At 44.8% G+C, this 22,806-nt stretch overlaps 1 protein-coding gene and 1 long non-coding RNA gene across 3 annotated transcripts in view; one reads left to right on the top strand and one right to left on the bottom strand.

The window, feature by feature from the left end:
• LOC310795431 (dual specificity tyrosine-phosphorylation-regulated kinase 2-like) overlaps positions 1-22,806 on the top strand; it is a gene marked incomplete at both ends in the record, with an annotated part of 109,907 nt that overhangs the window by 49,585 nt on the left and 37,516 nt on the right. The window contains one exon of the mRNA XM_083657465.1: positions 21,506-21,902. Coding sequence (XP_083513591.1) covers positions 21,506-21,902 — 397 coding nt within the window. The remainder of the gene's footprint in view (positions 1-21,505; positions 21,903-22,806) is intronic.
• Positions 5,371-8,627, bottom strand: LOC310795438. 2 transcript variants are annotated; one of them, XR_014553621.1, is made up of 4 exons: positions 8,380-8,627; positions 7,823-7,942; positions 7,545-7,636; positions 5,371-7,391 (listed from the first exon to the last, which is right to left on the bottom strand). It is a non-coding gene; the product is annotated as an uncharacterized lncRNA (long non-coding RNA). The 2 variants fall into 2 exon arrangements; XR_014553622.1 differs by having other exon boundaries at positions 7,852-7,942.

Below are 22,806 nucleotides of genomic sequence, written 5' to 3'. Positions count from 1 at the left end.
TCACTACCTCGTTTATGTTAAGGAACCTATAAAGAAGGAAGAGACATAACATCATACTGTAACAAAGTGGGTATTTGTCCAAGGAACTGGAGACTTGAAGTTGGTACAGGCTTTTTATTCTTGTCTTCACAATATAGCTCCTAGCAGCTAGCTTCGCTGCTAGCTCTGCAACCACCCGGTCAGCTCCCTCGCATAGCCTGACTCCTTCGCCCCGGCCGCTGGTCACATATATCCCCTTCCCCCTAGGAACACACCCACACATATCAGTTCCTAACCAAGCACGGAAACACCCCAATACACGTAATTACCCGATACGCTACATTTCCCCCACACAAATTTAATGTCGCTTCCACGCGACATGCACAACCCACACACATCCCCCTGTACCAAAACACACCCAACACAATATTTTTCCCATCACCACATCAAATTATAATTCCCCAACAACCAGTCTTTTCTTTTCAGCACCCCCGTCATAATGTCCAGTTTTTCATTAGGTACTCCGTAATGTCTAGTTTTCCATTAGGTACCGCCATAATGTCTAGTTTCCCATTAGGCACTCCATAATGTCTAGTTTTCATTATTTCCTTCTTTTTCACACATTTCAATTCAAACACAAGCCCCCACATTTTCCTTAGCTTTTCTTTTAAACCCCATTTCCATCCCCCCTTTTCCCAGCTTCTGTCCCGCCTGAAGCACTCTTTTCGGTCCCCCCCTTCTTGTTTGTTCCAGTAGCCAAATGCACGAACGAGCACCGGATCGACATCCTCGTCCTCCGGTCTCCACTCGCGCCCGTCGACTCTCCAGCTGACCCTGGCGTCGTCCTCCCGGCCTCGCACTCGCTCGTTTTTCCGTCCCCCTCCTCCAGGGTTGAGGACAGCAGAGCGAACACCACCGGCGTCGATCTTCCCCTCGGCTCTCCGCTCGTTTTTCCGTCCCCCTCCTCCAGGGTTGAGGACAGCAGAGCAAACACCACCGGCGTCGATCTTCCCCTCGGCTCTCCGCAGTGCAACGTTAGGGGGTGTATAGCGGTTAGGCTGGGCCGGTTCCCCCGGCGGTAACCCCTCTCGCTCACTCGGAGACACGAGCGTCGCTCTCCCGACTGTAACAACGCTGCAGACGATGTCCCTCTCTTCCCTCTGGCTGTTCCCCTGCAGCACCGTTCTCCTATCCGTCACCACGTTCTCTTCTCCCCGGCTGCTCACGCTCTTCCCAGCCTGCGTCTCACCTCCGGCCTCCACACTCTCAGTGCAGTCCCTGGCCAAGTGCTCCGGTGACTGGCAAGTCCAGCAGAGTCTCACCTGTCCGCCGCCTGCACGTCTCTCTTCTCCCGCTGCCCCCCGATCTCCGACAGCCTCTGGACACTCTCTGGCTAGATGTCCGATCGCGCTACATGCCCAGCAGGCTCCCTGCTGTCCATGTCGTTGTCCCGCATACCCGGTCCGTCTCCCGGGACCGCCTCGGCACCACCTCGCCACGTGGCCCGGCTCTCTGCAGGTCCAACACAGTCTCTTCCGTGGCTCTTCCAGCCGCTCTCCCCGCTGCATTACCTCCGCGCTCATCAAGTCCACCCGCTGCATGACTTCTCGCAGCGCCCGCATCACCTCTACTGCCCAGGCAGGAGTCTTTTCCACCAGCCGTCCGACCTCTCTCAACACACGGGCCTCCATGCCCGCCAGCATCGAGCTGATCCCCGCCGTCAGCTCTCCTTTCCTCCCGTTCACCGATGGCCATTCTCCGCGCACCATCGCACGTGGTCTTAGCAGCTAGCAGTTAGCAGTTAGCACCCCTGGTAGCTAACTTACTAGCGCTAGATCTAGAGCCAAAAAGCCGCACCACCCGTCTCTTTTGCCGTTCCTTCTCACCCTCTCCCCTCTCGGCCGAATCAGAGGCGTTACCGCTTTACTGTCTGACACCAATGTAACAAAGTGGGTATTTGTCCAAGGAACTGGAGACTTGAAGTTGGTACAGGCTTTTTATTCTTGTCTTCACAATATAGCTCCTAGCAGCTAGCTTCGCTGCTAGCTCTGCAACCACCCGGTCAGCTCCCTCGCATAGCCTGACTCCTTCGCCCCGGCCGCTGGTCACATATATCCCCTTCCCCCTAGGAACACACCCACACATATCAGTTCCTAACCAAGCACGGAAACACCCCAATACACGTAATTACCCGATACGCTACAATACCAACCCCTCGCCAAAATTACCCTAACCCTAATTTTGGAGCGTTATTTACCACCCTTCCCGACAAGCTAGCATGACATGGTTGGTACCAATGTATGGCTTAGGCCTCCTAGTTTTGTACGAGACCAGACACGCCACTCTGGGTTTAAAACTAAGCCTGCTACAGACATTTGATTTGTATCCGTATGAAATCAGGAGATCCAGAGAAATTACCAATCAGGAGCACAGCGCAAGAAATAATCGGGATTGTTAAAAAGAAAGAAAGAAAGAAAGAAAGTTGCCCATCCCTGTAACACATTGTTTACAGGGCTCATAAACAAAGTGACACATTAGTAAAAGCACTCAGACTGTTGTCTGACATTTCTTCATCAAAGGTCAGAGGTCACACATGTTCTCCAGGCATCTCCCAGAATGCTGCTGTGATGTAATGTCTCCTCCTTTATAGCTTAGTTTATGTCCTGGGATCACCCCATTGGCTGGAACACACAAGCGCACCCATGCACGCACGCATGCATGCACACACACACACACACACACACACACACACACACACACGCGGATGAGCTTTTATGCCATCCTAATCCGCGTGTGTGCATGAACCGTCCGCCTGCCATAAATCCACACAAATTATTTCATACTATTTATAGATCCGCGCCCGCCATGCACCCGACGCTATAAACGCTATAAAACGCTATAAAAGGAGCGAACTTACGGTTTCTGCTGCCGTTGGTGCGATCGCTGCAGTCCAAGACTCCAAATAAACTTCCATGCTGTATTATGTCCAGTCCACCACTTGCCCTCATGTAGTTTACTCGGCTAACGCTATAGCTTTAAGTTTAGTTGACTTGATTGCCTCATTGTATGGGAAAATACGAACGCGTCTTCTCTTCAAACACGTCTTCAGCGGAGACTCCTTTTTGAGGGTGACATCATTGACCATATATGGACGAAAAGTGGAGCCTAGCGACCTAGCACATGGCTATTGTTTGGTTTACGGCCGTGGGGTCCTTTGGGGGATCTACAATAGACGGGTTTCTTGTATACAAACACGAGTGGATGCGCGCGCATCCCTGGGGTAAAAGCTCTTTGTAGATTTCGCACTTTGTAGTAGATTGTAGACTATTCACGTAGATCGCACTGTTTGCAAGACGACTGCTTAATAAAAATTCAATTTCAGAGTTGGAAATGTGTGTTTGCCTTTCTTTTGCAAAAAATATGTATGGTTTGCTGACATAATTTCGCTACTTTGGCCGTTTTGTTGTTGAGCCGGTGCCTTTAATTGACAAAGCATGGGCGTTCACCTTCGTTAACCTACTGACCCACTGCCACACAGCTAGCTAACGTAAACAAACATCTGACAGGTAGCTAGTAGCTAGCTAGTCCATGCCAGGGTGAGTAAAGATGCCTATCGATTATATTGTAAGCCTATGTAGCTCTGACCGCGCCGATTACCTGAATAAATTGGTACTAAGCAATGGTGAGAAATTACCAGATCCATATTCTATTCCGGACAATGAATGGATTTTAGATATGTCCAAGTGGCCCGCCATTATATGGCCAGATATCTACACATATCTCATAGAGAAGCCAAGTGTTTACACAAAAGAAAATCTGCGTGCATACAAATCCTTGGATGCCTATAATTATGTACTTTGTGGAAATGTACAAGAGGTCAAGTATCATGATACGGGTTCAGGGTTTTGCATTTTGAGGGCAGGTGTCCTACCTAGCCAAAGACAAGGCTTAAAAACAAAACCATACGATGCCTGGGTTTACGTGCATAAGGACCTTGGCTACATATTAACAGCAAACTGCACATGCATGGCAGGGTAAGTATCAAACAACAGATAATCTGAGATCATGATTTCACACACTTTTTTGGCTAATAACCTACCCATCGCTCCAGTCTCGCCTCTTGTTGCAGTCATGCTGCAGCCATCATGTGCCAGGTTGAACTATCAGGGCGCAGACGCACCGAGGAGGAGGTTGCTTGCACATCCAAAGCAAATCAGTGGAAGGACATGTCCAGAAAAAAAGTAGAGCCACAAACCCTGAAGAACATCAACTTCAGCCGACCAAAACGACATCTGACAGAGTTGCCCCAATTACGTCACGCACCAACACCACAAAATGTACCAGGTAAATAAGAGTGAAACACTGGCTGCAGGTTATTAAGCCACGGGTGATGCGTAAATGCGCTGGTACTTGGTGAACTATTACGCACACCCTCATTCAGGTGTGTAGTGCTTACCTGGAGAACTTGGGGAGCGCACCTATTGGGAACAACTCCCCCCCCCCCACCACCAATTTTACTATTGTAAAAACAAACAAAAAGTGTGGGAGCTCCCCTGTGCTCCCACAGCACTACACCCCTGTCTGTACCCAATAGGCGAATCAATAGCCTACCTAATAATTTCACTAATTTCTCACAGCACTAAATTGAATATCTAATTTAACATAAATGATTTTGATAAGACTGTTACTGTAAAACGACCCCCTTTTATGCTATTGCTTACATACTTTCCCTGCTACACACAGCAATTACAACTGAAGATCTCCAGGCTCTGCAAAAGATATGTCCAAACGCTGCTCTGTTTACATCCATCAACACAGCTGCAGACTCTGAGACAGATACAGCATCAGAAACAGAAGATGAACTCCCCGAGCCCCTGACAGCTATGCATGACCCATCTGCTAGGGACCTGTCGTCAACTGACCTTAGCGAGAAGTGCAAAGCCAGCTATGACAAAATGAGAAGGCAATGCACAGCTAACAGACTGGAACATCTACAGGACGTCACTAAAGAGCAGGCACAGTGCACAACATGGAACATCCATCGAGTGGGACGTATAACGGGCAGTAGCTTTCACAGGGTTATTAAATGCAAGGAGTCCTCAGTTGAAAGTGTTGTTAAACAGATAATGCAGTATGAATCCACAGATCTCACTGTTCCAGCTGTCATGTGGGGAAGGCAAATGGAAGATACTGCACGGCAATCTTACCAAACAGAAATGAGTAAGTTACACAAGGACTTGACTGTAAAAAAAGTGGGTCTAAGAGTGAAAGCAGATGAGCCATACCTGGCTGCTTCTCCTGATGGAGTATTCTCCTGTGCCTGCTGTGGAACAGGGCTGTTGGAGATTAAATGTCCATACAAGTACAAGGAGGGACTAGAGGGGTCAGAGTCTGATGCATCATTTTGCCTTGACAAAAACTATGATCTGCGACCTACTCACCAATATTACACACAGATTCAATTACAAATGTATGCTTGTCAAATGGACAAATGTGATTTCATGGTGTGGACCAAGACAAGCACCATCATTTGCCGGCTATGGAGAGATGAGTCCTTTCTCCAAGAAAATATTCCCAAGGCTGAGGTCTTCTTCATGGACCACCTCCTTCCAGAACTTATCTGTCGCCGCAAAGACCCCGACCTGGCTGAAGAGATCAAATGTCTCTCCTGCAAAAGGCCTAGCTTTGGGAAAATGATCAAGTGCCCAGACTGCTGCCAACACTTCCACTATCCATGTGTGAACATTACCAGATACTCCAAAAAATGGAAATGTGGATGCAAATAGATCCCAATAATGCATGGAGACAAGTGCAGTTGCAGACACTGGAGAAAAATATCAAAATTAACAAGCAAGAAAAAGTCTTAAAAATTCACCTCCAAACAGAAATGTTATTTCTCTTCATTTTGTATTAATTATTCACATGTGTTATAGATGAGAACATTTTACAACTGCATTTCTCTTTTAGTACATGTTGCTTTCATTAGTTTGCATTTAAAGCAGTGGTTCTCAATGTGGGGTCCAGGGGATTCTGGGGGTCCCCACTAATATTTTCATTACAAGTTAACACGATTAGAGAATGTTGAACAATGACTGTGATCATAGTTTCACTGTTATATCTCTACATAAAATACAGAGATTGCTGGGATTCTGGAGAAAATCAGAACTAACAAAACTATTCCCAGATTTTGGTCCATTGCCCTAATGTGGACAAAATTATTTTTTGAATCACAGTTAAAACATTGTCAGTTGATGCATAAAGAACTCCCAGCTAAGGAGAAAATAAATCAAATGTTAGAAGATGATCACTCTGAATTGCTGTCATATGAAAGTGTGTTGCAATATCAAAAATATCTGTTATGTGTCCCATATAAATGTTCTTTTAACACAGTTAACGCCGGGCTACCACAGTCCGCCTAATGTTGGTGAGACCAGCACATATGGTTACAATGTCATCTAGCATATCGACTTGGCTGATGGGTATCACAGTGTTCAGTATCTGAAAGGTTTTAAGCTGACCTATCACTCGTTCCACATGTATGCGGACTCTTGATAACTGCCGTGAAGTGTCAACACAGGAACCAGGCAACTGAGCCTTCCCCTTAGTGAAACTTGGGATTCTCAATGTTGCTCCTACACTGGCCAATTCCTCTCTAACAAGGAAACCTCTATCTGCAAGGATCTCATCCCCATGCTCAAGTTTCCCCAAAAAGCCAGAATGTAAAGTTATTAGCTTGTCAGATGCACGACCTCCCCACCCATCAGACAAAAACGATATGGCTCCTGCTGGTGTTATTCCAATCAGATACTTGATTGTGTTTTGGTGCTTGTAATTTGACCAGGTTTCAGCCCTTGCCTTTAAATTGTATGTTCTCTCTATAAAAAACTCAGTACAGTCTATAATACAACGACACTTCTTAAATTGAGGTTTAAAAGACTTGGGCATGTTTGCTCTCACTGCATCCTTATCAGGCCACGCGATCAAAGGCTTCAATGTTGAGGACAACAAGGGAATCCACTCTCTTAATATTTTTGATACAGTTGAGAATGGAAGTCCAAATCTGTAGGCAAGGTCTCTGTTGCTGAGTCCAAGTCGGACTTTCATTAGAACCAAAAGGAGGTGGTTCTCCCAGCTTAACCCACCCTTAAGCACAAGTTTGCTTTTTTTTACAATATCCAACAGCCACCTGAAAGCCTGCACTGACTGTAACCCAGTAAAAAAAAGTATTTTAGAGTTCATGTCTTTTATAGAATCAAACCCAAATTTGGACTGCTTAAGCTGCTGCTTCAGTTGTTTATTCTCGTCCTGTGTGGCCTCCAGTTCTCTTTTCACAGCATCATAATCATCACGGAGCTGCTTGTACTGCAGGTTGAGCTGGTCCATCTCTTTTTTGGGCACCATCTCGCCTTCATCTGCAACGCAAAAAAGGAGAACAATTACTTAACTCTTGTGTCACATCACGAGCCAGCTCCAAACATACACAGACATGCATGCAGCAACGCACACACACATAGAACATCTGTTTCTTTATCACACTAACACTAAAATAGTCTGATTGCACATACCTTCAGAGGATTCAATAGGACCCGCCTCAGTTTCACCTGTGGGGCTGGTAACAGGGGCCGTAGTGTCATCGCGCCTTCTCTTTCTTTCATATCTATGACAACAGTCGAGTATGGTCAAGTTAACGTGCTAAAAAATTATCAACATATTAATTGATAACAATGCAATAACATAAAGAAGGACACACACATATATCTTATATTCTCAGATACTAAACAAGCTACATTACCAAGATAGGTTAGATTATATTATATTACAAATGATGACTGAATGGCCATACCGTAACTTTCTACATGACATGACACAGACCTTGCCAGCTTTCCTGTGGTGTTTCGGCGGGTGCTGTGTGAAAACACTGATGGAACAAAATCTGGACTCTCATAATCCATTGACGGTGCTCCTGATAAGAGAGAGTAAGCTGTAAGTTAGCTGCTAATTGTTTAACCAACATCAGTTTGACATTTTACAAACCAGGAACTGCAGCCATAACGTTAATGAGCACCAACCGGACAAAATCAATCATTAATGTCTATTCAGAGTTAAAGAAAGCTGTATAATACATTTAATGCACAACAACTTTAGTTGGACAGTTAGTCAAAGTTATGCTATGACTGACTAACATTAGTTATCCCATTTCAGGACAGTGTTGTCAGCTTACTGACAGGCAGCTACTGCACAACACAGCCGACACAGCTGGCAAAACAGACAGTGAAAACACAGCCCTGAAAGGGCCTATCATGAGCTATCACTGGTATGAATCATACAATGACAGCGTTAGCTAAGTTAGCTACTCATTATTTGTTGTTGTTAGCAAACATAAACATAACGTTAGCCTACCAGATATGAAGTGAGCACCGCACAGACTCTCGTCGCCTTTAGGACCAGTGGGACCCCAATCTTCCCTTTTAATGGCCTGGAGCCATAATTTCCTTCTGTTTTTTGCAAATGGATGAGATCCCCGCGGTATATTGTACATCTTCCATCCGTCTTTTTGACGGTTGGTACAGTTTACAGCGCCACAGCTCCTTGTCATGTCTGTCTCGGTCTGTCTGCCTCTGTGTTTTGACTGTGTGGAGCGGCTTCCTTCCTGCTTTCTTCCTACCCCGATCGTGCGCGCGCATCTACGTAATGACGTTGCACATGAACCCGTCTATAGGCGACTAAGAATGTGCCTGATGAAAAATGTAGCTTAAAATACGTTCATAGACTAGAGAACGTAATTCATATTATTTTTCCTCATTAATGATACATCGTTTCAACCGCCCGCAACCCATCCGCTATTAATCAGAATGTTTATTTTTATGATCCGGCCCGTCCGCGGGGCGGGATATCCGCGGTCAGCGCGCTTATAACTGCGGCCCGCGCGTCACTAACTCACACACACACACACACACACACACACACACACACACACACACACACACACACACACACACACACACACACACACACACTCTCTCTCTCTCTCTCTCTCTCTCTCTCTCACACACACACCCACACACACACATACATACAGTAGAGGGGGGATAACTGTTGCTGATGCACTCTGTGACCCTCTGTGTGTGTGTGTGTGTGTGTGTGTGTGTGTGTGTGTGTGTTGAGCTCCATTTGTGTCCTTCTATTTCTGTCAATCATCACAACCTACCCCTGACCCTACACCTGTTACACACACGCACACACGCACACTAGTGTTGGAGTATTCGAGACTGATCTTGGTCTAGACCACATTTTGATGGCCTCGATCTCGTCTCAGAGTTGCCCTCCCTCGATCTTGGTCTTGACTCGGTCTTGGACAAGCCGGACTCGGGATTTTATTTGAGACCACAAGGCCCAATCTGAGATGGGGAAAATCCTCTTTACATTGTGTGAAATTATTTTCTACTGCAGACCAACAGGTTTACATTTCAAATAAATGTTTGGGTAAACATAACCACTATAGACTACTCATATATACTGTGTCATCATACAGGTTATTACATACAGATCATATACTGTATCATCATACAGGTTATTACATACATATAATATATACTGTGTCATCATACAGGTTATTACATACAGATCATATATACTGTGTCATCATACAGGTTATTACATACAGATCATATATACTGTGTCATCATACAGGTTATTACATACAGATCATATATACTGTATACTGTGTCATCATACAGGTTATTACATACAGATCATATACTGTATACTGTGTCATCATACAGGTTATTAAATACAGATCATATATACTGTGTCATCATACAGGTTATTACATACAGATCATATACTGTATACTGTGTCATCATACAGGTTATTAAATACAGATCATATATACTGTGTCATCATACAGGTTATTATATACACATCATATATACTGTGTCATCATACAGGTTATTATATACACATCATATATACTGTGTCATCATACAGGTTATTATATACACATCATATATACTGTGTCATCATACAGGTTATTACATACAGATCATATATACTGTGTCATCATACAGGTTATTACATACAGATCATATATACTGTGTCATCATACAGGTTATTATATACACATATCATCATACAGGTTATTACATACAGATCATATACTGTATCATCATACAGGTTATTACATACAGATCATATATACTGTGTCATCATACAGGTTATTATATACACATGATATATACTGTGTCATCATACAGGTTATTACATACAGATCATATATACTGTATCATCATACAGGTTATTACATACACATCATATACTGTGTCATGTTATTACATACACATCATATACTGTGTCATCATACAGGTTATTACATACACATCATCAGGGCTCGACGTTAACTTTGAAAAGTGCTTGCTAGGGTGTCGACGTCGCTCGTCAGTCGCCCTAAATCAGATGCGTTCTTTACTGAAACTACGCCAGACGAGGTAAGGATGTAAAGGGTTCCTCATTTCTCAGCATATAATACACGTAGTTCAAACGTTTTTTAAGGATCTCCTAGTTGGCAGCATTCTGTACATGTTTTGCAGTTAGCCGCGATGCACAACAATGCGCTCGCCTCCCGCTGTAATCAGGAAATTCCGCACAGTCTGCGGTCTTACTTCTTTCTACATGCACCAATCTCAAATAAAAAGTACACACCTGTTCTCTCGGAGCATGCTGTTTGTTCGTTCTGAAATAGTCCATAGTTTACGAGTAGGTATGTCTGTCTCCCCTGACACGGTTGAACTATTTTTCTCAAATGCCATCTTTTTTTCGTGCAGGCGGTTCATCTGGTTATTTGTCAATCGAATCATCTTTGTTGCTCGTTCATTTGTGATGTTGACACCAGGGTAACGTTAGTCAGGGCTTTCACCCAGGCAGACAACTTCATGCTTGCAGCTGAGCCGGTGTGCGCGCAGCCCTCAGTTCTGAGTAAACACACTGCACGTGCAGTGTCTACTGGGTTCCGTCTGGTAATTAGCAACATCGTTCCGATTGTAACAGCAATTAAATGTCACATGCATGCATGTCACTCACAAGTATTAAAAAAATATATTTGGTGCATATTTTGCAGTTTGCTGCTGTGCATATTTTTTACATGTTAAAACATGGTTGCCACTGGGGCAACCAAAGGCCAATAAATGGTTGACTTTTTTTTTTTTTGGTTGGGCAACCGGGCATCCGTTAACTCATTCATGGCCAGTTTAGGACTGCCAATATTTAGCACAGGCCAAAGATTTTCATAATTGTTGGTCATCTTTCAAGACCCACAGTAAATTATCTATTAGCACCAAAGTGATTTGCAATACCTCAAAATGAAGATGTACGTCTCTGGGTTCACCAGGGGAAAAAAAGTGAGCTTTTAGCATGTTCTGTACTCTACTTATAGCCATTTATATACACCCTGTTTTCACCAAAAAGGTCTCTCTGAGAAGACAAACAGGAGAAAAGGCCATTTTTGTAAACGACACAATCTCAGGCAGAACTCGCTCTCAATTCTTTTATTTTGAACTGTATTGACATCAGACATGTAAATATGATTCATTATGACACAAATGACAAAAAAAATAAATATATATATATATATATATACATGAAGTGCTTTTTTTACATTCAACAATACAGTTTACTCAGTGTGAGTGAGTGTGCAGTAGGGCTGTCACTTTTTCCCCAAAATAAAATTCGAACGAACTTTAATTGCCCAATATTCGTTCGAATATATTCGAAGTTTTTTGATTAATTAAAAAAAAAAAAAAATTTTTTTTTTTTTTTTTTTTTTTTTTTTTTTTCAGTCCAGCAGCCTCTTGCACCAGCTGAACGTAAGTTCTGTCTTAAGTTAGGGTGTAAAGTCCACACTAACTGCTACGTTCAAACTAGTTAGTTTGACACTAAAGTTGTGTCTTTGTTTGGTTGCACCACGGAGACGTAAGGTACATCTTAACTAGTAGACCCTAAAGTCCATACTAACCAAAATAGTGTCGCAGACAATGACGTGTACAGTATCTGTGACCAATCAGTGAAAAGCACGGTGGAAACGGTGTTTATTTACGGTTGTTTAAGTGGAGTGAAAACAGGACATGTTGCCCACCGCAAATTAGTGCTTTCATATTTCATCAACACTAATCAAATGAGAACGTTATTGAGTAACGTTCGTTTAGGTTCATATTACTGTTAACGTTTATCTGTGAGCTCTTCATCAGTATTGTAGGCTATACCACCATCCTGCCTCACTAAATTGTTGCGGTTATTTTAATTTGTATGCAGTGCTGCAGCTTGTGGGAAACAAAAGCGTGAGTCATAAATATCAAAGGGTGTAATTTATCACGGAGAGCGCGTTGCGGACGCAAAACAATGATGCGCCACGGTGCCAAGTTGCAATCCGTGCCAACTGCTATTTTACGGAGGACTTTACACCTAGTAAGACGTAGGTGTAAATTTTAAGTTCTAACTTATGCCTACGTTGTAACTATTTCACTTGGTGCAACCCAAATATTTTTAGTAGTGCGTAAACTCGGACTTAGTGAGACTTTACGTTCAAACTAGCTTACGTTTCAACTTACGCACAGCTGGTGCAACCCACTGCAGCCCACCGGGCATCAGCCCGACGTGTTAGCTTGGACGCTCACAGTCACAACACTGCCTCACAAACTTGGCTGCATCCAACTCGAGACAACTTTTCAGACCCTGGAGACAATCTTTCTCAGAAGAGACTAACGCGACAAATCTGGAGACTTTTTCTGACATGGGATTAACATTACCAGCAAGCAGCAGTTGGTTAATTTTGGTTAATAAAAAAAAAAAAAAAAAAAAAAAAAAATTAATAATAAAAATAAAAATAAATATTCGAACATTCAAATTACATTTCGAAAACGAACCCCTTCCCCCACATTCGAAGTTGCATTCGAATTTCGAATGAAAAGTGACAGCCCTAGTGTGCAGACAGACACACAGACAGACAGACAGACAGACAGACAGACACACACACACACACACACACACACACACGATCCCCCTTTTATCTTCGTTACGTTGTTTCCAGGTCTGAGTACTGCTGGCGTCTGCTGCTGTGACTGCCGCTTCTGCCCGCCTTAGTTATTGTTAGCTGTTCGTGTGTTTATTTTGTTTCGTTCTGGTCCACCCGTCCTCGTCCATGTATCCCTGTCCTATCCTCCCTGCCGTTTGATCGTTCCCGTTTTCCCCTCGGCTATTCAACACGTCCTCACCACCCTCTGGATTACCCGTCAAACTGATCGATCATTTCCTCATTCCTCACATCTCTGGATTACTTTCTCGCTCTGCCCTACAGCAAGGCGACCAGTGCAGCGCGCCGAGGGGCGTTTCAATGGCGTTTCTCCTCTCTACAAGGAAGCGCGTTTCTCTGTTTTCTGTTTTTCCTCCTGCTCATTTCAAAACAACAGCTGCGGTATGTGTTTGATCGCGTGTTGTCGGCTTGACTTTGAGGCTAGGGACCTGATAACATGTCACAGGCTGGGGAAGTCTTTGAACTACGCGCTGTACTAATAAAAACAAAAACACGTCAAACACGTCATTGGCCCTCTGGGCTATTCCTGATAACACGTCAAAGACGTCTTTGGCCATGAATGAGTTAATGTCGAGCCCTGATCATATACTGTATCATCATACAGGTTATTACATACAGATCATATACTGTGTCATACAGGTTATTACATACAGATCATATAGTGTGTCATACAGGTTATTACATACAGATCATATACTGTGTCATACAGGTTATTACATACAGATCATATAGTGTGTCATACAGGTTATTACATACAGATCATATACTGTGTCATACAGGTTATTACATACAGATCATATACTGTGTCATACAGGTTATTACATACAGATCATATAGTGTGTCATACAGGTTATTACATACAGATCATATAGTGTGTCATACAGGTTATTACATACAGATCATAATGTATCATCATACAGGTTATTACATACAGATCATATAGTGTGTCATACAGGTTATTACATACAGATCATATAGTGTGTCATACAGGTTATTACATACAGATCATATACTGTGTCATACAGGTTATTACATACAGATCATATACTGTGTCATACAGGTTATTACATACAGATCATAATGTATCATCATACAGGTTATTACATACAGATCATATACTCTATCATCGTACAGATTAAAAATAAACTCAACAGTGGCTTCAGAAAGGCGCTGGTGCAGGCGCTCGTTTTCAGGCAACTAATAATGGATAAACTATCTGTTAGGATGACGTCATCATTCCTACTTTGACGTCGTCATTCCTACTATGATGTCATCAATCACTGATGATGTCATGATTCATAGCGTCTTTCATGCCGTTCGCTGGTGATGTCATAACACAGGTGATGTCATATTCACATCTATAAGGGCCTGTTCCTGCAGGTCCTCGCCAGTGATTCATAAATCCACGTCAAGGATCATACCAAGCTCTGCAACTTCTGCAACCAGCAACCTCTGCAATCCCTGCAACCGTTCCCAAAACCTCGAACAGTGCAGCCCCAGCCATCAAGTTCCACAACACCCCAGCTTCATCAACTACCCGCGAATAGATCCACATGTCTAACATCGGTCCTGACAGTATGAATCACTCAGAACTGGATCTAGCGGATACACCTCCGCCAATCAGGGAGGCCTTTCGAATGATAATTGAGCTCGCACTCGAGTCAAGACGCCTGATTGCCCACCAGGAAAAAGCAATCCAGGCTCTGGTTTTCGAAGCCACTGATCGGCACGCCCAGCAGGAAAAAGCAATCCAGGCTCTGGCTTCGGAAGCCGCTGATCGGCACGCCCTCTTGATTGGCCGGCTAGATCGTCTCGACGGGCTAGGCCCCCAGGGTGCCATTCCGCAGCCTTCTGCCCCTCTTGCCCCAGCTTTCGAGCGCACCGCCGTTCCGGAGGTTTCCAGACCTGCGACTCCCCCGTCCACAGCGGCCGTTGCTTCTAGCTCTGCCTCTCGGCCGCCCCCTGCTGCTAAGGGCATATTCTGGGGGCGAGTTCGCGTCATTCCAGAGCAGGGGCACCCACATTTGAGTCCCAGCAGCCATCTGTACCGTGATCTGACCGGCAGGGTTCGCATCACACCAGAGGAGAGGCAGCGCCGTTTGGACACCCGGAGCTGCCTGTACTGTGGTCGAGCCGGGCATTACCTCTCCTCCTGCTCCCGGCGTCCAGTAAGTGGTCCCACCGCTCGCCGGCCCGTGGTACTCTCAGTGGATCAAGACACTACGTGTCCAGCCGAAGAATCTGTACGGTTGGGTAGCGTTCCCTGCAGGACCCAGGAGTGGCAGTGTGTCTCCAAGAGGGTTAACGAGTTGGAGAGGACCGTCGATCGTCTCATTGGGAGGTTCAATCGCTGCCTGCAGATCGGCTCCGTCCCCCCGCAGGGGGCCTCCGAGTCTGCTGGCCCTGAGGCACAACCTGAGGCACAATCTGTGGACCTGCCCCTCGCCGAGTCTGAACCCGTACCTGAGGCACAACCTGTGGACCTTCCCCTGGTCGAGTCTGAACCCGTACCCCAGCAGCAGCCAATTCCTGTCCTTGACCAACACGTAGGCTCCAGCTTCATGCTGGGAGGTTCCCGTAGTGTCGTCAGCCCTCGGTCAAGAGCAAGAAGAAATAAGAGGCGTTTAAAGGACGAGACGGCGGGTGACCCCCCCAAACTACAGGTCGGGAGGGCAGGCCTCGCTGAGTCAGATCCCCCTGTGGCTCTGCCTTCGGAGACGGCGGCATTTGACCCTTTTGATGGTCCCCAGCCTCCCATGTTTGGATCGTGCCCCGGGGATGGCCGGCCCCAGAGGACCCACCGGACCCGGTGGAAGTCCTATTTACGTATCGGTCCATCTATGGCTTCGATATCCTGTATTAGGGAGGAGCACCTCCACTGTCCTACACCCCCTTTGGGGTCTGACCACCTGCATCTAACCACCTGCTGAAGAGCACCTCACTCTCTTACACCCCCTTTGGGGCCTAACCACCTGCGTCTAACCACCTGCGGGAGAGCACCTCCACCAGAACCTGCAGATTTTTTGTCTCCCAGATGCCATCCTTGATGGCCTCATTGGACGCCAGGTGACGTCCGTTGAGGGGAGGGTACTGTTAGGATGACGTCATCATTCCTACTTTGACGTCGTCATTCCTACTATGATGTCATCAATCACTGATGATGTCATGATTCATAGCGTCTTTCATGCCGTTCGCTGGTGATGTCATAACACAGGTGATGTCATATTCACATCTATAAGGGCCTGTTCCTGCAGGTCCTCGCCAGTGATTCATAAATCCACGTCAAGGATCATACCAAGCTCTGCAACTTCTGCAACCAGCAACCTCTGCAATCCCTGCAACCGTTCCCAAAACCTCGAACAGTGCAGCCCCAGCCATCAAGTTCCACAACACCCCAGCTTCATCAACTACCCGCGAATAGATCCACATGTCTAACATCGGTCCTGACACTATCACAACAGAGACAGGCTCAATTGTGGCAGCAGATTAGCTAGACACTTAACGCTAATATTTCTGGGGAGTGTTGTGCTTTCTATCACAGTAGGCTACGTGTTATCTGTTAGCTATCAAGCTAGCTACCGCTGCCAACGTTATTTTCAGTCTGCGTCCTGGCGGTGAGAAGGTCAGTCCCATCTCATCCTCGTCGCCAATGTTATGTCTGAAGAACTGGCGGACCACGACGTGCTGTTTAACGTTTTATTATGCCTCCGCCGGCGATAGCCAGGCCGGAGGCATTATGGATCCGGGTTGTCCGTCCGTACATACGTATGTCCGTCCGTACGATGTTCGTTAACGCGATATCTGAAGAACGCCTTGACGGGAATTCAATCAAATTTGCCTTAAACATCCACTTAGACTCAAGAATGATCTGATTAGATTTTGGTGGTCAAAGCTCAAAGGTCAAGGTCACTGTGACCTCTCAAACACCATTTCCAAGCATGTTAACGCGATATCTCAGGAATGCCTTGACGGAATTTCATCAAATTTGCCTCAAACATCGACTTGGCCTCAAGGATGAACTAATTCGATTTTGGTGGTCAAAGGTCAAGGTCACTGTGACCTCTCGAACGCCATTTTCAAGCTTGTTAAGCGATATCTCAGGAATGCCTTGACGGAATTTCATCCGAGTATAGGCTATCGTTCCTCAGTCTAAGCGTTGTCAGTTGTCATGTCTCCTATAGTAAACCATGTCGAGTGTGCTCTGAAACACCTTCAGTCCTCAAACGAAAACGCTGTCATCCTTTGCATTACTGTTTCACTCCTCACGCGTCAGTCATCGCACAATACGGCGTCACTCGTCATTCATCAGTCCTCACTCGTCAGTCCTCACTCGTCAGTCCTCACTCCTCACGTCTCACACAAAAACGTTGGCATTCCTCCTGCCTCACTTATCACTCAAACTAGCTGTCAGGCATCACTCCTCACGTCTCACACAAAAACGTTGTCGATCCTCCTGCAGACTAGCTGTCAGGCATCACTCAAACTAGCTGTCAGTCATCACATGAAAACGCTGTCATTCGTTGTTTTTGGTTGTTCTTCCGTGTGTGATGGGGAAACCGCAAGAATGCCTCTGTGAAATGAGCAACAATTTCTTACAACTTCACTTTCGGTTGAGTGATTTTGCCTTCAAAATAAAAGCGTGTTTTTTTTAAATTTACAATAGATTAAAGTAGTAATCCATGAGACCCAACAGAATTAACATCGTAACACTAAGAGGAACATCAAGTTTAATAATCAAAGATTAAACTAGATGTTCCTCTTGTTAATTCTCCTCCCACACAGAATTAACATAGTAACACTAAGAGGAACATCTAGTTTAATGTTGATTATTCTAGATGTTCCTCTGCTAGTCTGCAGGAGGATCGACAACGTTTTTGTGTGAGACGTGAGGAGTGATGCCTGACAGCTACCTCCACTCCGTCCGCCTAGTCTACCCAGGCATTTGCGCTGTGTTAAGTCCGCGTTTGATCCATATTTGCGCGTGTCCTCGTAACGTTAAACCTGGCAAAACATCTCTCGTCCTCTCGTCATCCCAAGGAAATCCATTGAGGAGCCGACAACCAAACGTCTAGCTTGGGTGAGAGTTGAGTTGGATAACCGGGAAATCCCGGAGTGAAGTATTTTTGTTGAGTGAACTGAACCGGTAACATGGAAATCCCGAAGTGGAGCATTTTTGTTCCTTTATAAACAAACAGAGAATTGGACTGAACTATAAATAACTTATTCTACCCGTTTTGCTCTAATGTAATCTTTAAAAATTGAGCTGTTGGTATGGTTCAGTTTATGTTTCATTCTACTACCTTGCAACTAATTATACATTTGTTTGTGTTGTATAGAATAGCCATGCATATCTGTATTCTGAATGCATGTATCCAGTTTGTGGAGTTTGACATTGTCAAAATTTTAACTGGTTTACCCGCTACATAAATAAATGGCCATATGGTCATTTTATATAAACTATCAATTTACAGAAAATATGCTATATCGTGATGTATATCGTTATCGGGATATGAAATGACCTATATCGGGATGTGAGATTTTGCTCATATCACCCAGCCCTACTACACATTCATAAACTGCGCTGTTTTGGACATAGTGAGAGACAGAAACACAGCAGCCTGGGCTGCTAAAGGTGGTATACAGCAACTCTTTGAACCGTGTGTGTGTGTGTGTGTGTGTGTGTGTGTGTGTGTGTGTGTGTGTGTGTGTGTGTGTGTGTGTGTGTGTGCGTGCGTGCGTGCGTGCGCGTGCGTGCGCACCTGTGCTGTCCAAACCAAAGGCGGCCAGGTGTCCTGTCGCCATGGCAACAGAGAGAAACAGAGAGAGAGAGAGAGAGAGAGAGAATGACATTGTTATGTTGACTATATTATTGTATTATTCATTACATTGTTAAACTATTGTTTTAATTATTTATGTAAGCTTGGCATCATATGAATTACTTCTCATGACCGTAATGCAATAGAGAGAGAGAGAGAGAGAGAGAGAGAGAGAGAGAGACTCAGCTGATTTGAGACAGTTGATTTATTTTCTTTCTCTCTTTAACATTATGGGCTCTATCTTCCGACAGGCGCTATCCCCTAATAGCGATTGCGCACCTGTTTGCACCTGCCTTGCGCCGTCCGCCAGGTGTTGTGCCGAGTTTTGCTCCCCCGCCCAGCATTAAAAAAAAGCATCCCCATCTCACGGGAGCATACTTGTAATGATTTATACAGAAATGTAACTGATTCAAAGTGATATAATTGTCTGGTAGACATGACCTCCCTGATTTCTAAGTTAAAACAGCCCCGAAATATGTTGGGGATGCAATTCTCGGCCGGGATGCGGAAACGTTCACGGCACGTGCCGCAAGCGCAAATTAGAGGCGTGCCAAAATCATCTGCGCCCCAAAATGCCGGGATTTGGCCGGTCTTAACTACCAGAATTATTCACAGGCATGGCCAGGCAAGGCTGGGCATTACGTCAATCAAAACCAATCAGATTCCCGTCTTGCAATGGCTGTTTGCGTGAGGCAATATGCTGTAATTCTCTCCATGCGTAATAGAGTGTACTCACTCGTGCGAGGACAGAGAGAGCCAACCCGATCTCCAAAAAAAACGTAAAATAGGCACGTTTGTGGACAAACGTTGCTATTTTACGATGTCGGCTAAGAAATTGTAAAATGAGAACGTACGCGTCTACAGCGGTGGGCGGGGTTTGGGCGTGTTTTATCGAGATTTTCTGTTTCTAACCCCTCCCCCTACTCTAATCCTCACCCTAACCACTCGGAACGTTAATATTTTACGTTTTTCGAGCCGAAATTGTAAAATAGCAACGTTGGTCCACATCGTTGGTATTATACGTTTTTCTAAGAGACTGTGTTTGAGAGAGCTTATTGACAGATCGTCTGTGGTGCCAACGACCCTCCGGGTGGTTATGAAGGTAAATAGCCTATGTCATTGTCCAACAAGTTTTCTCAATTCATTTCCCTCTTTGCAATGTGATAAAAGTTTCTCAGTGAGTTATAGTTGCCTCACTGAATTATCTGCTAATACCCAATTTTAGCAGCATAATTTGATGTCCTGGCATGACAAGGCTGTGCTTAATGACATATCCAAAAGGGATTTTACTTGCACTGCGCTGCGCTGCATGGAGATTATGGTGCGCAACCCAGCGCAGAGAGGTATTTGCGCGTAAGAGGTCCTTTTCAAAGCTCTTAGCGCAAAGTAATTGAGCCCTGCTGACAATAGGGTAATGCCATCTATCCCCACATTTTAGCGCTGAAACGCCTGCTTTGGCTTGTGGCAGCCAATGCCCAGTACAATTATCACAGGCATGCGCTTGTGTGCACCCCCAATTTGCATTGCACACGGCGCAAACGCTAAATTGGCGCTTTTGGGAAGATATAGCCCTATCTTTTGTCCTTTTTTAGATAGGTCAGACTTTAGAGAGAAAGATAGGGATACAGAGAGGAGAGACAGACAAGGAGACAGAGAAGAGAGACAGTTAAGGAGACAGAGAGGAGAGACAGACAAGGAGAGACAGTTATCGCCCATTATGTATTTTGAGCACCTCGTTATCAGACTCTGATGTCATCAGGGCCGATTTTACACTTCATGGGCGCTGGGGCTATTCATCTCTGCAGGGCCCCCCCCTCAAGCGGAAGGGCGGCGCCGAAAAAAATGTGAGTGTTTTTTTTTAACCTTTTTTAGCTGTATTTAAAGGAATATCTCATTTTAAATCAACATTAGGATTATACTGTTGTGATGTCATTATTCAGTATCTTCTCCTTTTCTCACTAACTTTCATGTCACCACCTGCTCTCCTGTCAGCATTCTAACTTATAAACACAAACTGTAGGTTTAGCCATCATGTTCTTTCATAAACAGCCTGATTGGAAAGAAAACATTGCCACTGAGATGTCACAACAAGCACTTTTATTATTATTATTTAGTATTTATTATTGCTGTTATTATTACAGTGCACACACACATGGTTATTCAATTATTGCACAAATCAATCAAGCAGTATTCAAGTCTGTTCGTACCTGAAATGGCCCAAAAAAAAAAAAAAAAAAAAAAAAGATTTGGGCCCCTTGATGTCCCGGGCCCCGGGGCTTCAGCCCCGGTAAGCCCGTTGGTAAAATCGGCCCTGGATGTCATGATAGTTTGTTGAATGTCAATGCAATTCACTTTGTGCCATTAAGGCTATATTGATAGGCTAGTGAATGCTCAATGTCTTCCATGCATGAAGAGCCGTGTCGTCACAGTTTTGGCAAGAATTGTGTTTTGCAAGTTTACACGGTGACGGTAAAGGGAGCGTTATCAAAGAATTCCACTCTGGGACCTGATTTCACTTTTTTGCGTTTTCAGGAGCTACTTCCATTTCATGCTGTCGGTGGAGCCTGGAATGAGCTATCTCTAAGTGTATCAAGTATCTCTGGTAACTTCTTCCTTGTTGTCCCCTCAGGGAGGATCCAGAGGCGTCATGTCGGAGGCGGTCCAGGTCACGAGCCAGTCCCAGGTCCACGTCACCCAGCTGTACGAGGACAACACCAACAAGCGTCCGCTTCTGACCGCGCAGCCCAACGGGCTAGCTCCGCTCGCTAACGGGCTAGCTTCGCTCGCCAACGGGCTAGCTCCGCTCGCCAACGGGCTAGCTCCACTCGCCGCGCGCTCGGCTCTGCTTCAGCCTGACCGCCAGCTGCCCTCTGACTCCGCCCCCGGACGGCAGGGCAGTGCTGCATCTGTCAAGTCTGTGGACGGCAAGCCAAAGCCCGCCCCCCTCACCCCCGACCAGGCCATGAAGCAGTTCATGTCCAAACTGTCCTCCTTCGAACATCATGAGATCTTCAGCTACCCCGAAGGTGAGTTTAAAGGGACAGTTCACCCTCAAACATATATTACATATTTTTCCTCTTACCTGTAGTGCTATTTATCAATCTAGATCAGTGGGTCTCAAACTCTTTTGGCTTCAGTACACCCTTTCCCTGATTTCTGAATCCAAGTATCCCCTTTACCCGACTACAACATGTTGCTTAGAAAACTGAAAGAGAAAACTATAGCATATGATGCAATGAATGAACCCACCTTTTGAAGAATATAACATTACAGCAGAAGAAACAATTACTGCCTCCTGAGCAGATTTATTTTTACGTTTAATTTATTTTCATGATTTATTCTTACATTTTTTTAATTTTCCCCTTTCTCTCAAGTACCCCCTGTAGTACCTCCACGTACCCCAGTTTTGGAAACCACTGATCTAGATGGTTTTGTGTGAGTTGCTGAGTTTTGGAGATATTGGCCATAGAGATGTCTGTCTTTGCTCAATACAATGGAACTGGATGGCACTCGATTTGTGGTGCTCAAAATGCAACAACAAAAAAAAAACTCAGCAGCAATGTCTCTTTCCAGATAATGCACAGACATTGTAGTTTCATGTAGGAACTATTTTCTTTCGACCAAACTACCGTAAATTCCGCACTATAAGGCGCACCGGAGTATAAGCCGCAGCAGCAAAATTGCCTGTTTGTTACATATATAAGCCGCACCGGACTATAAGCCGCGGGTGTTTTAATGTTTTTTTTTATTTTTTTTTATTTTTTTTATTGTGTTTTAATGTTTAATTACCATATGTAAGGGTTCGTGCACAGAGGGGATTGTCGGGAAAGAGATGGCTGTTTGGGGAAGCTCCCATTTATTAACATTTCAACAAAATAAATATAAAAAATAAAACAATAATAATAATAATAAAACAATCCTCAAAAGGAT

This window comes from Poromitra crassiceps, assembly GCF_964638095.1.
Source record: "Poromitra crassiceps genome assembly, chromosome: 2".
Taxonomy (NCBI): domain Eukaryota; kingdom Metazoa; phylum Chordata; class Actinopteri; order Beryciformes; family Melamphaidae; genus Poromitra; species Poromitra crassiceps.
The sequence above is the reverse complement of the archived record's forward strand: the minus strand, read 5'-3'. Positions and strand labels throughout refer to the sequence as shown.